The sequence below is a fragment of the Macrotis lagotis genome, chromosome 1 (genome assembly GCF_037893015.1).
Source record: "Macrotis lagotis isolate mMagLag1 chromosome 1, bilby.v1.9.chrom.fasta, whole genome shotgun sequence".
NCBI classification, from domain to species: Eukaryota; Metazoa; Chordata; class Mammalia; order Peramelemorphia; family Peramelidae; genus Macrotis; species Macrotis lagotis.
In genome coordinates, this window is record NC_133658.1 from 878,098,611 (window position 1) to 878,112,261 (window position 13,651).

Below are 13,651 nucleotides of genomic sequence, written 5' to 3' on the forward strand. Positions count from 1 at the left end.
GGGACAGAGGCCGACTCGGGCTCCGCAGGTAAGGGCTGCCTCCCCACCCCGCAAAGCAGAAGGCCGATCGCCCCCCCCCCGGCCCCACACCGGCAAGTTCGGGACCCGGAGAACTTGAGCTCGCCAACTCCCCGCGAACATCTGCTCGGGCAGGGGGAGGGGCTGGCTGAGCCGGGTCCCCGGGGGGCCCGCGGGGCGCGGGGAGGGCATTGTCTCTAACGGTGCCCAGGAGAGCGGGGGGGGGGGGGGGGGGCTGGGAGCCGAGCTCACCTCCTGCCCCCCAGGCCGGCCCGGGTCCCCGATCCCACCTACCCGGCTTCCTCTCGTCCCCGTCGGATTTCATGGTGGGCGCCGCTCCGAGGGGCTGGGGCGCTCCAAGAGGCGGGGGCTGCGGCCCCCGCCCCCGCCCCCCCGGGCCTCGCGGCCGGGCGGCCCCGCAGGAAGTGCAGGCTTCTACCTGGCCCGGGAGGACTCGGACCCTCTCCCAGGTGGCGGAGTCGGCAGCTCGCATGCCGCCGGGGGGCGGGGGCGCGCCGAGGGGGCGGCGGGGCGGGGCTTCACTGCATGGCCCGGGGAGGCTCCCGGAGCTCCCCGGGGCGGCTCAGGGGCCCCACTTCATGGCGCCCCGCGGCACCCCGGGGCCAGGGCTGGAGCGGGCCGGGGCCGGGGGCGCTCGGGGTCGCGGGTCACTCGGGGAGCCCGGGCTCTGCGGGGAGCAGGACGGGGCGCTGGGGCATCGGCCGCCTCTCACGTGAGAAGGGAGCTCGCCTGGCCGCCGCCTCCTCCTCCTCCTCCTCCTCCTCCTCCTCCTCCTCCTTCCGGGATGGCAGGAGGCTCCTCCGCGGCCACGCCCCCAGCCCATCCCCCTGCCCGCTCCTCCCCTCCATCCCACCCACAGGCGTGAGCCAGCCGGCTCCCGGACCCTGCCAGCGAGCCCCCAGGACCCGCCGCGCGCTGAGCCCCGGGGGACTGGGCGGCCTGCCCTGGCTCACCCAAGGAGTAGTGGCGCTTCTCAGGCACCCGACATTCAGACACCATCTCCTCCAACCCTGTCCTTTGACAAATGAGGAAACTGAGACTTAGAGCCGGGAAACGACTTCCCCGGGGGGTGGGATGTCAATCCCGGTCCTCTGATCCCAAACCCAGAGCTTTTAAGGAGAGGGGTCCTCGGATGCAGGCCCTCCCACCCCCATTTTACAGATGTCCTTCATTCTTGAAGAAGACCAGGACATCAGGGAGGTGATGCCATGACAAACCCACCGTTGGATTTGAATAAGGAGCCAGCCTGGCTTTCTCCTCCAGAGTCATCTGGGTCCAGTGGCCAGTGTTTGCCCTTCATTCTCAAAGACCAGGACTTCAGAGAGGTGATGCCATGACAAGCAAGTGAATGTGAGTGAGGGGGTCCTGTGCTAAGTCCCCAGCCTGGCTTTCTCCTCCAGAGTCAAGTGTCCAGATAGGAATCAGGACAACTGGAGATGGCCCCGGATGTGAGACAGGGTTAAGTGACTTGCCCAAGATCACACAGCTAATTTTATAAGAAAGGAAACTGAAAGAGAAATCTTTCCTCTGGAGTCACCCAGTGTCTAGGCACCTTCCCTCAACATTTATCCTTGTAAACATGAATGAAGGTACTTCAGAGATGTCACACAAAGGTACTGACATTGGAGGTCTGTAAATATTGAGTTATGCTGTGCCAAGAGACCTTCAGCTTCTCTCAGGAAACACCTGGATTTGGGTCAGAAACTCAAGTTACCTATAACCTAAGCGTCCCTGGACAAGTCCAGTGCTGCCTCTAGGGACTTCAGTTCTCTTCTGTGTAAAATGAAAGAGTTGGCCCCCAACATATGGGGATTTAACAGATAAACAGACAGATGCTTTAGGAGCTAAAATTCTGCCAGTGCCAAGTCCTGGAATAAAACAGTTGACATTTATATACTCTGAAGTGGTTAGACTTGATGACCCCTGAGATCCTCTATGATCCCATCCTACTTTGAAATTTGTGAAGCATTTATTTTCCAACAAACCTGTAGGATAGATACTACTTATCCTCATGGACCAGATGAGGAAACTGAGGCTCAGATAAAGTAACTTGTCCAAGGTCCAAGTTAAATAAGCATCTGGGGCAGGGTTTGACATTAGGTCTTCCTGACTACAAATCACTGCCCTTGAATCTTAAGACTAAGTTCCCTTGAACAAAGCAAATCACTAGTGTCTTTATTTGGAAAAGAGAAGCAATATAATGGTTATGTAAAATCAAGTCATATTCATTTTTGTTTTTGTTTTTGCAAAGCAATGGGGTTAAATGACTTGCCCAAGTTCACATAGCTAATAAGTATCATGTGTCTGAGGTCAAATTTGAATTCAGGTCCTCAGGACTCTAGGACCAGTGCTCTTTCCATTGTACCACCTAGCTGCCCCCCTTTTGTTTAATGAGAGAGAGACAGTGTGATATAATGTATAGAGTTGACTTCCAAGACAAAAAGACATGGTTTCAAGTCCTCCAACATCTTGGGTGAGACATTTAGCCTCTAAACCTTGATTTTCCTACTCTGCAAAATGAGGAGATTAGTCTAGATGCATTCTGCAAAGCTTGCTAAGCAACTATGACCCTATGATCTTAAGCCTGTGGAACCAGGTAAGTCACTTAAATGTCCCTGGTGGCTCTCTAGGTGGCTAAATTGCTGAGCAAATATTGATGAGCATGGGGTATTTCCTTATTGGGAGCTCTTTACACTAATGAAATCATAGGTCTGTTCATTGTCCCAAAGGGAGAATAACTATGCTTGCAACTGTCTTGTGGACTTTTCAGGATGCTCATGAGGAAGTCCTGTAGAAATAGGCATAGTTCTTCTCCGCCTCTCCCTGCTGCTTGCTCCTATCCCTACTGGAGGCCCTGATAGCCTTTTTTTTTTTGCAAGGCAATGATGTTAAGTGACTTGCCCAAGGTCACCCAGCTAAGTAAGTATTAACTGTCTAAGGTCCAATTTGAACTCAAGTCCTCCTGACTCCAGGGGTCCTCTATTCACTATGTCACCTAGTTCCCTACCCCCTCCCAATATCCTCTAACAAGAGTCCTGCCAAATCCTTTAGAAACTTGTCCCAAATAATCCTGTTAACTCTTCCTGTTATGGATACAAAGTGAACTGGTAATGAGGTACTTATAAGCTGGCAGACCTTGCAGGGAGCACCTGAGCTATTGGGGTGTGGTGGGAACCTGGGTGGGGTCAGGTACTATCTTTTCTCCCTGTAGCCTCCAGTCAGAGACCCAGATTCCCATATCTGGGAGAGTTGGTCACTGGATAGCTCAGAGATTTGGCCTCTCATATGGGGTTTCCCTATGTCTTCCCTGGGTACTCCCACTAGGACTTGGCAGGTGTGGGCCTGCCCCCATCTCAGGAGGCCTCATCTTTGCCAGACTTATCTCTCCCAGCACCCCCAGGAGGCAGATCAGATTTCCCTCCATTGTCAATGCATGATCAAAAGCCTAGCCAGGCTGGACGCCAAAATCTGCATGGATTCCGGGGCCTGAGCAGTGTTCAAACAGTCCTCTGTTGGTAGAATCTCTCCTCTCTTCTGTCTTGCAGATCTCCCCACCTCCAGCAAAGGTTACAGCCACTAGATCCCAGAATCAGCCCCTGCCCCACCTCTAAGCCTTAGGTGGGTAAGGATGTGCTGGCTTTACAATACCTGGGCCCAGGAGGGAGTCACTCTATGGGAGACTTTCCAGGAGCTTTTCTCCCAGGGCTGCAAGCTCCACCCAAATCATTCCATTAGTAAGGGAGGAGTCCCACCTCTTCCCCATTGGAATCCACTGAACAGTGTCAATCCTGGTTTCCCAGCTTGTCTACCATAGCTTCTTAGCCACCCACACATCCCTTCTACCCAACATCAACCCAATAAAAGAGGTCCAAAGGGACAGAACTCCTTCCTGTTATTCCCTGGCAGGGTCTGAAATGGCCCAACAGTTCCCAGTGTCCTAGCACCCTCTAATGTTATGTGCACAGACTTGTCTGCCCCCTGAACAGGCAATATTCTGGCTTCTGGGGAAATTAATACTGCAGTTAAACACCGACCCAAGAGCCTTGAGCCAAAAGTCAAGAGAAGAGATTTCTGGGCCCAGCTCCTGCCACTAACTGGCTGTGCAACTGTCAATCAATCACGTTCACTCTCTGGCCTTTGTTTTTCTCTTGTAAAATGTACAGGTTGAACAAAATGGCCTCTAAGATTCCTCTCACATTCTGTGTCTCCTCCCAGCTGTGATATCCTGTGTTCTAAGGACCTTCTATGTTCTGACATTCTGTGTTTTAAGGGCTCTCCCAGCTCTGATAGCCTGTGTTCTAAGGGTCATCCCAGCTCTGACATTCTCTGTTCTAAGGCTCCTTCTATTCTGTGGTTAATTGTCCCATAGTCTCTCCCTTTGATAAACCTAAGGTCCCCCAGAGTATTTTCTGTGACAAGAGACAATCTTTTCTCACCCTAAAGGTGAAGAGCATCTTGGTCTTCTACAGTTGCTCCTGTCCTCTCCCTCCCTCTCTCATCTTCTCTTTCTTTGAGATTACTACACTTTCCTGCCCCTTAACTGTGTATCTCTTCAATGTTGCTCTCCTACTTTGAAATCTCCTGTTTCCCATGGGGAGAAGACTGGCAGATGGGTCATCCCTGAGCACTGTTTGAAGGACTGGGGGGGGGGGGGTGTTTATCTTTGAGATGTTTAGACAAGACTTGCAGAGAGGACCCGGAAGGGGCCCCTCCCTTATCTTCCAGTCTTTGATGATGGCTTTTAGAAAAGAGATTAGTTTTGTTCTGCTAGGTCCCAAAGGGCTGAACCAGGAGCAGTGGGTGACTGTCCTAGGAAGGCAGATGTAAGGAAGCTCTTCCTGATAAATGGAAGCTTTCTAGGAGAGAAATGACTCCTTCTTCAACCAAGGATGGCCAGACAGGCTGCTCCCCTTCAAAGGGAGGAGGCCCACTTTGTCAACATCATTGAAAAACCTCTTCCCCTCTGATTTCCCTTTTCATCCTAATGTTCTGTAATTCTCTTAGGGAAAGAAACGTGGCTTGTGGGAAATGTTGTGATTCTGGGGTCAGAGGACCTGGGTTCAAATCCCATCTCTAACCCTTATTACTTGGGTGTACCAGTAGAGGGCTTCAGAAATCCCTTTGTACTCAAGAGCCACAATCCTAAGGTATGTGACAGAAGAGATAGATTAGTAAAACTGTGTAATACATAGTTGAGATTCTCAAGGGGCTTCCCTTCTAATAGGAGAAGGTCATTAGGTGAGATTAAATTTAACCCACCCCCCCCATCCTCTTTCTCTTCTGGTGTCAGGAAAGTAGGTTGAATTGGAGAGAGAAATAATAGGAGTTAGAGAGTTAACTAGAGCTAACAGAGCTCATTCAGAGGCCATCAAGTTCCTTTAAATGAGGAAACAGAGGCACAGAGCAGTTAAGTGATTTATCCAAGATCACATAGGTAGTAAGTGATTGAGCCAGGACTGGAATTCAGGCCCTGTGATCCCAAATTCAGCCTGCTGTCTCTCTCATTATTGTTAAATCAACTCACTCTTTCAGGGACTTCAGAATGATCTTCTGTCTCCTGCATCCCCGCCCACATCCCTCATGCCCCCTAAGTTTCAGCAATTCTCACATTGTCCAGCTGGCCCAGGGAAGCTTGGTTATGATGCTCATTCAGCATGGTGTGACCTTGGTGGTTTGAACTTCTCCCAGGATATGAGAATCCTTTATCTCAGAACTTAGAATTAGAAAACGCCTTAGAGGTCACAGAGACTGCTAGTTGGTGCCTTAATGAACAGAGCACTGGACCTGAAGTCAGGAACACTCATCTTCATGAGTTCAAATCTGCCCTCACTCACTCACTAACTGTGTGACCCTAGGCTAATTTCTTTCTTCCAGTTGCCTCAGTTTCCTCATCTGTCAAATAAGTTGGAGAAGGAAAATCTCTCTAGTATCTGCTAAGAAAACCCCAAATGGAGTCATGGAGAGTCAGACATGACTGAAATAGAGGTCAGAGGATAACAGATCCAAAGCAGAAAGGGTACTCAGCTCATTTAGTTGAACCTCCTCCTTCTACAGAAGAGGAAACTGAGGCACAGAGAAGAAGTGACTTGTCCAAGATCATACTGTATAAAAGTATCTGAGTTGAGATCTATAGGACTGTAGTTAGAAGTGACCTCCAAAGTCACTTTGCCCAACTTCCTCCCTTTGCAAAAGGGAAATTAAAGCAGGGATGTGTTGTAGCTTGTCCAAGGTCACACAGGCAGTAAATAGCAGAGTTAGGAGCTGATTTCAGGCTGTGGCAGCTCCTCCTCCAGTCCGATCTCCTCCATTCTGCCACAGAATTGTTCAGCTTTTCAGATTTTGGGGAAGGGTATCAGCTGTTCCTGCTCCTACACTGATTAGCAGGGGCCCAGACTTGGACATATCCCTCCTATTCTGGAAACCATTTGCCTGGGGTTGGGTAGGAGTGGGAGGAGGGGCTTCTTCCTTGTGTGTTTCTGATTAAGAGGCGTCCGGAGGCCTTCACTGAGAGATGTCAATGCTAGGCTATAACAGAAGAACAGAGAAATGTTTTTTCAGCTAGAGAGGACAATTGCCTTGGAGCAACCTGAAACATAGGTGCCTCATCCTGGGGAAAAGCATTGAATTTAGAGGCAGAAAACCTGAGTTCAAATTTTGATTGGTAGATCATCGATGGAAGAGATGACTCCAAATACTAGGTTTTGTATTTATAGCTCATATTTATATATGAGGTTTGTATTTATATATATGGTTTGTATCACTTATGAGAGAGACCATTTGATGAGGTGGACAGAAAGCTAGCCCAGGAGTCAGAAAATTCTGCATTCAGGCCATCCCTCACATATACTGGTTGAGGGACCCTTAATCTCTAAGTGCCAAGGCCATTGATAAGACAATATTTGTAAAAAGTAGTAGACTCTGTATACAAGCTCATTCCTTCCCTTCCTCTAGACAGCTCTCCTAGCTATAGGACAGATTCTGAGCTTCATTGGTAGAGGGTGTTTCTTCATTAGAAGTACCTTGGGCTGGAAAGGAACTCAGATATCAAATAGTTCAACCCATACCAAAAGAAGAATGTCCTTTGTAAATCTCCCTTTGCTTGAGGACTTCCATTGTTTCCTGGGGCAGCTGGGTAGAGGAGTGGGCAGAGCACTGGGTCTGGAATTGGGAAAACATGAGTTCAAATGTAGCCTCAGATACTTCTTAGCTGTGGGACCCTGGACAAGTCATTTCACCTTAGCTTGCCTCAGTTTCTTCGACTGTTAAATGGGTATGACAATAGTGCCTCTCTCTCAGGGCTGTTGTGTGGATCAAGTGAGGGTACATCTGTAAAGCATTTAACACAACACCAAGTACATAGTAAGTCCTTAATCACCCATCATATAGTAGGTCCTTAATAAATCTGCTGGCACATATTAGGTCCTCATTCACCCATGACATAGTAGGTCCTTAAAAAATTTTTCTTGGCAGTAGGTCCTTAATAAATCATCAGCACATAGTAGATCTTAGCTGGATTGCTCAGTGGATGGAGCACTGGTCTTGGAGTCAGGAGGATAGAAATTTGAATCTAGCCTCAGACATTTGACATTTACCACTTTGGACAAGTCACTTAACCCATATTGCCTTGCACCTAGAGCCATCTCCAGTCATCCTGATTCCTATCTGTCCACTGGACTCAGATGGCACCAGAGAAAATGAGGCCAGTGACTTAGCACAGCCCCTCTCCCCAGACCCTCACTCAAATCCAATTCATGTGCTTGTCATGGTCGCACCTCTCTCATGGTTTTCTTTGAGAATGAAGGACCATATCATCAGCATATAGTAGACCCTTAATAAATTACCTGGAACATCATAGATCCTTGATAAGTTGCTTGGCACATAGTAGGTTGTTAATAAATGTAGTTTCCTGTCTCCTTCCAAAAGGTGTATATTTTGTCTTGTGGGACTGGGGACTCAGTGATAATGTTTACAAAGGCCTGCAAGTAACAGGTGGAGGATCCTTCCTTTCTATTTCCTGATACTTAACTGCAAGGGCAAGGAGCAGCTGAGCCTGGGAGCTTCCCGGGAGGCTCTTGATGCCCCCAGACTTGGAGTCAGAAAGCCTGGCTTCAGAACTCAGCTTCTGCTCTTTGACCTGGGAGAAGTTCTCCTTCTCTCTGGCCTCAGTGTCCTCATCTGACTTCAAAATGAGGCACTTGACCTAGATCATTCCTAATGTGCCTTCCAGCCCTTAACAGGAGGATTTCTTTGGAGGGAAGGAGATAAGAACTGACTTTTGTTTGATTCCACATTAAAGAAGAGGAAATGTGGGCATACACATGTGGAATGAGAGGCCCCAGCTCTCCAGGGTCACGAACTGAGGTCAGACACTGCCTCTTGTCTCCCTGACTCTGCAATGACATGGGATCTGAAACAGAAACACAAAAGAAGACTGGCCCCAGTGAAAGGACAGGTCAAGTGCTTGAACCCATTCGTGACATTCCCCTATTTCACTAGATTTATGTAACACAGTCGGTTTACTTTGAGCTAAACTAGAAAATTTGCTTTGTGAAATTGACAACAAAGAGAATGTGGTTTAGAAAAAGGGAAAAAACATACTCAAACCAGCAAATGTTTTCCTAGGAGATACCCCGTCTCCCTTCTCTCTAACCTCCTCAGTAGGCATTTTAATTTGTGGGTACCAATAATTTGCTTCATGATCACAGAGGTCAGAGAATTCCTCACCTAGCAGGAATCACTCCATGCTTTATGACATAGTCTGGACAGCAGACACAGTTTGTCACTAGAACCAGTCAGATTTGTAGGTGACTGGGAGCTGATAAACCAGAGCTAAAACATCAGATGAGAGAGTCAGGATTCAAAAAGATTCAGGTAGACATAGGACTGAATTGAATAAGGTGAAACTGAATGGTTCAAAAAATCAATTTCACAAATTTAAAATTTCACAAAAGTAAAATCTTTTACTTGGGCTCAAAAAGTCAATTTGAGAGTTGATAGCAAATTTAGGACTAGCAGGTATTCTGGAGGCCATCTAATCTATTTTGTAGATGAGGAAAGTGAGGTCTGGAGAGTCAAGTGACTTGTTCAAAGTCACAGAGATGATGAAAAAAGGAGTCTTTAGACAACAAATCCAATGTTTTGTTTTGTTTTTTTCTTCCATGGTACCATGGGTACCATCTCTTGTATTTCACAAGTACAAGAGGGGAGAGTCATGACTATAGGGCAGTTCATCTGAGAAAAATCTGAATCATTAGGGTGATATGGTAGCCAAATCACCTGAAGTGAACTTGGGCTTCTGTTACAGAATCTCATTTTCCTTGGAGATAATCCTGCAGGTCTGGTCCAACCACATCAAGGGTAGTTTATTCAATCCTGGGGACACTACATTCTAGGATGGGCATTGATGAGCTGGAGAGCCCTAGAAGATGGCAGCCAGGAGATCATGCTCCATGAGGGATTGGTTGAATGGACTGGGAATATGTAGTGCACAACTTGGGGAAGGGGCACTATTGCTGTCTTCAAGGAGGAGATGGAGCCAAGATGGCAGAGTAGAGGCAAAGGTTTGAAGAGCTATCATATATGAGTTACACAACTTGGTCTGTTTGGCCACATATGACAGAACCAGCACCAAAGGGTAGAACTTACAGGGAGGCAATACAGTGCAAGAAAAGGTATCCCCAAGTGGGCTGCTTCAGGGGAAAGTGGACTCCTCTCCTGGGGGGATCTTTTTTTTTCCTGGGGGATCTTTAAACAAAAGCTGAAGGACTACTTAAGAAAATGGCATTTTTATTCAAGTGTGGGTTAGACTGGGTGATCCCAGATTCTTGTTCCAACTTTGGCTCTTATTACTTAATCATTTCTCCTCCTTGTTCATGGCAATACTTTGGCCCCAGTGGACTTGAGAAGACCTTCCTCTGAGCTTCAGAGGCTAGCACAATAGATGGTACTTCTCTATGAAAAAGAAGTCCTTACCTTTGGGGGTGAGAGGTTTGCTCCCATCTTTCACTAACCACACAGACACACACACACACACAAACACACACAGAAACAACACCCAAGAGAAAGCAGGTTAATCCCTATAGATCTCTCTGGAAATCTAATGTCTTAAACTCACTTCTGGAAATGCCCTGAAAGCCTCTTCACAGGTACCCTGATGCTCCCAGCCCCAGGCTGCCAGCAGGGGCGCAATTCTATCAGATTCATCCTTGCCTTTGGCCTCACCATGAGTCTCTGGGACACAGGTGCAGCTTTGAGGATTAAAGAGAGATCGAAGAAGAAGAGGATTTCTCCCCAGCCCTGTTCCAGATGCAGCCTTTCAATCTAGGGGGACATCCCTCTGGTCTGGCTCTACCATCTGTCCTTTCTCTGGGACTTTCCTAGTCAGTGGATCCTGATCAGCTTGGGCAGAGCCTCTGGGACTCTGCCATCACATGTCTTGTGATGCTGCCCGCCAGCCAGTGAATGCAGCTGGTCTGACAAGGATTGAGATTGCTCTGGGGGCCTGCAAAGTTCATCTCTCTTGCTCTACCCTAGAAAGTAGAATCTTGACCCTTTTCTTGAAACTACATGAAATGACATTAAATTCTTTCTTAGCCAATTGCCTACTCTAGTCCTGGGAACATTTATTTGGAATTTTTTAGTGGATAATATAGGGCAGCTAGGTGGCATAATGGTTAGAATTCAGTGTCTTGAGTCAGTCATATTCCTGAGTTCAAGCCTGACTTCAAATACTAGCTGCATGACCCTTGACAAGTCACTTCATCCTGCTTGTCTCAGTTTCCTCATCTGTCAAACGAATTGGAGAAGGAAAATGCTAAACCATTCCAGCAACTTTACCAAGAAAACTCCAAAAAGGCCATAAAGAGTTGGACATGACTGAACAATAACAACAGTGGATAATAGACTGGACTTGATATCATGCAATCCCTGATTTCAAATCCCACCTATAAGACCTCCTAGTTGGATCAATGGACACAACTTTTTTTTAAGTCATTATTTTGTTTTGAAAGTAACAGTCATGTCTGGAAATATTCCTTCAAATTGAACCCTTCAAACATAATTTCTTTAAGCCTCAGTTTTCTTGTCTATAAAATGGGTTAATGATAATAGTAATGTCTATTTTTTAGGATATTTATAAGCTCAAATGAGCAATTAAGTATATAAAAACTTTCAAACTTTTAAAGGCTAAATAAATATCAGCTATTATTTTCCAGGGTCCCATGTTACCTGTTATGGAGTAAGGCAGGTCCATGACTCATTTGATCTGATGGTGCCAAGGCAACCACAAATGGGACTCAAAAATCAATAAATTTAGGGGTTTTTTTAGGGTTGGGATTTTTAAGTTGATAATTTTGTAAGACCCACAAATGATTCATAAATATCCAAATGGCCCTTGGCATTGGATGGCCCCTAGTCTTGGAGAAAAGAAAACCTAGATTCATAGACTTGTTCTGTTACTTACTAGCTGTGTGACCCTGAGCAAGTCACTACCTCTTTGGGTCTCATTTTTCTCTTAAATAAGTGTCACTAATTCTACAAAGGCCAAGCCATTGCTCTATAGTGAGGCAAGCACCCTAGAAATGAAACTCATTTGGATAATAGGATCATAAATTCAGAACTAATTAGGACCTTAGACTCCATCTAGCTCATCCCTCCCATCTCACAAATGTAGAAACTGAGGCTATCCTTAAGATCACAGATAGGACCCTTTAGAGTCCATAGTTTCTCTAAATATTATTTCTAGCTGCTCCTCAAAGATCTGGTCCCTTTTTCATTTTCTTCATGAATTTAGCCCTTTCTCCTCTCTTTTCATTCCTTTCTTGAAAGTTTTCATAAGTTCCTTAAGTAAGTTACATTTTTTTCTCAGTGTTTAAAGGTTGGCGTTAATTGTGAAGTGAAGGATTTCTTTTTCTGAAGAGGTTTCACAAATGGCTCTGTGCGCTCTCTAGGCCACAGGGATGGAGGAGTGAAGGAGATCTGGACTTTTCTTCCAGTAGCTGGGGTCTGCCTGCTAAGTAGAACTGCTGATCTCTGCCGCTCCTGGTGGCCATCCATGGTACCACACCTACCTTTTAGCTCTCACCTTGAGCAGCAAGAAGCTGCAAGGGTATTTCTGGGAATGGTCCTACCAAATTAGGCCACTCAGGCCTACCCACTTCCTATAAGCAACTTGGCAAAATTCAAAGCCAATCAGTGAGAACATCTCTATGCCAGGGCTTTCTGGGAAGTGCTAACCAGTGAAACCCAGACTAGAGTAGTTGGTGACTAATGCTAGCTATCCTTGAAGGCTGGGCACTCCATCGGCCTCCTCCCTGCATACCCTACCCTGTGACACACCATGCCCTGGCATGTACCCTGATAAGCCACCTTTCCTCCTCCTCTTGGTGCTATCTCAGCATCCACAGCCAGCATCCAGTCTAGCTGGCTCAAAGTTGGCTCCCAGCCTTTACTGATAACAGGTCAGATTAAGGAAGGGGAGGAGATGAGGAGGAGATGGATAGCAGAAGATTTCATCTTCCTTGAGCTATGGAGCTTTTGCAAGGTAGCATAATCCAGGACAGAGAATAATTTTAGAATGACAGATTGTTGTTCAATCTTTTCTGACTTTTCCTGACCTCTTTCGGGGTTTTCTCAGCAAAGATCTGGGAGTAGTTTGCCATTCCCTTCTCCAGTTATTTAACAGATGAGGAAACTGAGGTAAACAGGGTTAAGAGACTTGTCCAGAGTCACATAGCTAGTAAATGTCTGACGTAAGATTTGAATTTACGTATAAACTGGCAATTTATACACTGTTATACCTAACTGCCCCCAGAGTCACAGGAGTTGAGTTCAAATCCTATATTGGCACTATTTACATATATGATCTCAGCAGGTCTCCTTTTGTGATCTATAAAATGAGTAGCTTCAACTAAAAGCCTTCAGAAATCCTTTCCTATTTCCAGATCCCCTTTTGTGATCCTATCTAATATCGCTCAGCAAACACTTATTAAACAGCTACTATCAATCAGCTATCATACTAGGTGCTGGAAATACAACAAAAGACCCAAATTCATTTCTTTCCCTCGAGGAGTTCCCAATATCAGGGAAGAGACAACTTGCAAAAAAAACAAAACAAAACAAAACCTTGCACACCAAAAAATCTAGCCAGTGTTAATGGTAAGTAATCTCAGGAGTTGAGGATGGAGAAGAGGGAGAGGTGAGAATTAAATTTCCCCCATCAGGGGGCTGCCTTCATTCATTCATTCCTCATGTCTAATCAAGGACCTAGTCTATGTAAGGCATTCTTCTCAAGACTCTCTGAAGTTGATCACTTGGTCCTTGCCACTAGGGAGCTTACACAATGTAGTTGCATTTTAAAGGGGTGGGAGATTGGAAGGAGGGAAAGATAGGGAGAGATAGATTTCTGGATCACTTTACAAAGTGCTTTCCTTATAATAACCCTTTGAGATGGAAAGGTTAAGGATGACCATTTTCATTCCATAGATGAAGAAACTGAGATTTAGAGCTACTTGTCTTCCAGGGGAACATGTTTAGAAAGTAGGTTTGGGATATTCAAGTTTGATCACCTGATCCAATCTCCTTTCCACTATTTCAGGTTGCCTGCCCATTCTTA

At 46.5% G+C, this 13,651-nt stretch overlaps 1 protein-coding gene across 3 annotated transcripts in view; it reads right to left on the minus strand.

Moving 5' to 3' along the window:
* KAZN (kazrin, periplakin interacting protein) overlaps positions 1–13,651 on the minus strand; it is a 623,945-nt gene that overhangs the window by 224,810 nt on the left and 385,484 nt on the right. The window contains exon 1 of one of the 3 annotated variants that reach the window (XM_074218384.1): positions 313–763. The exons of 1 other annotated variant lie outside the window; for it this stretch is intronic. In XM_074218384.1, coding sequence (XP_074074485.1) covers positions 313–511 — 199 coding nt within the window. In that variant the 5' untranslated portion in view covers positions 512–763. Of the gene's footprint in view, positions 1–312; positions 764–13,651 lie in introns of those variants that run through there. One more of the 3 variants, XM_074218391.1, reaches the window with a different exon arrangement.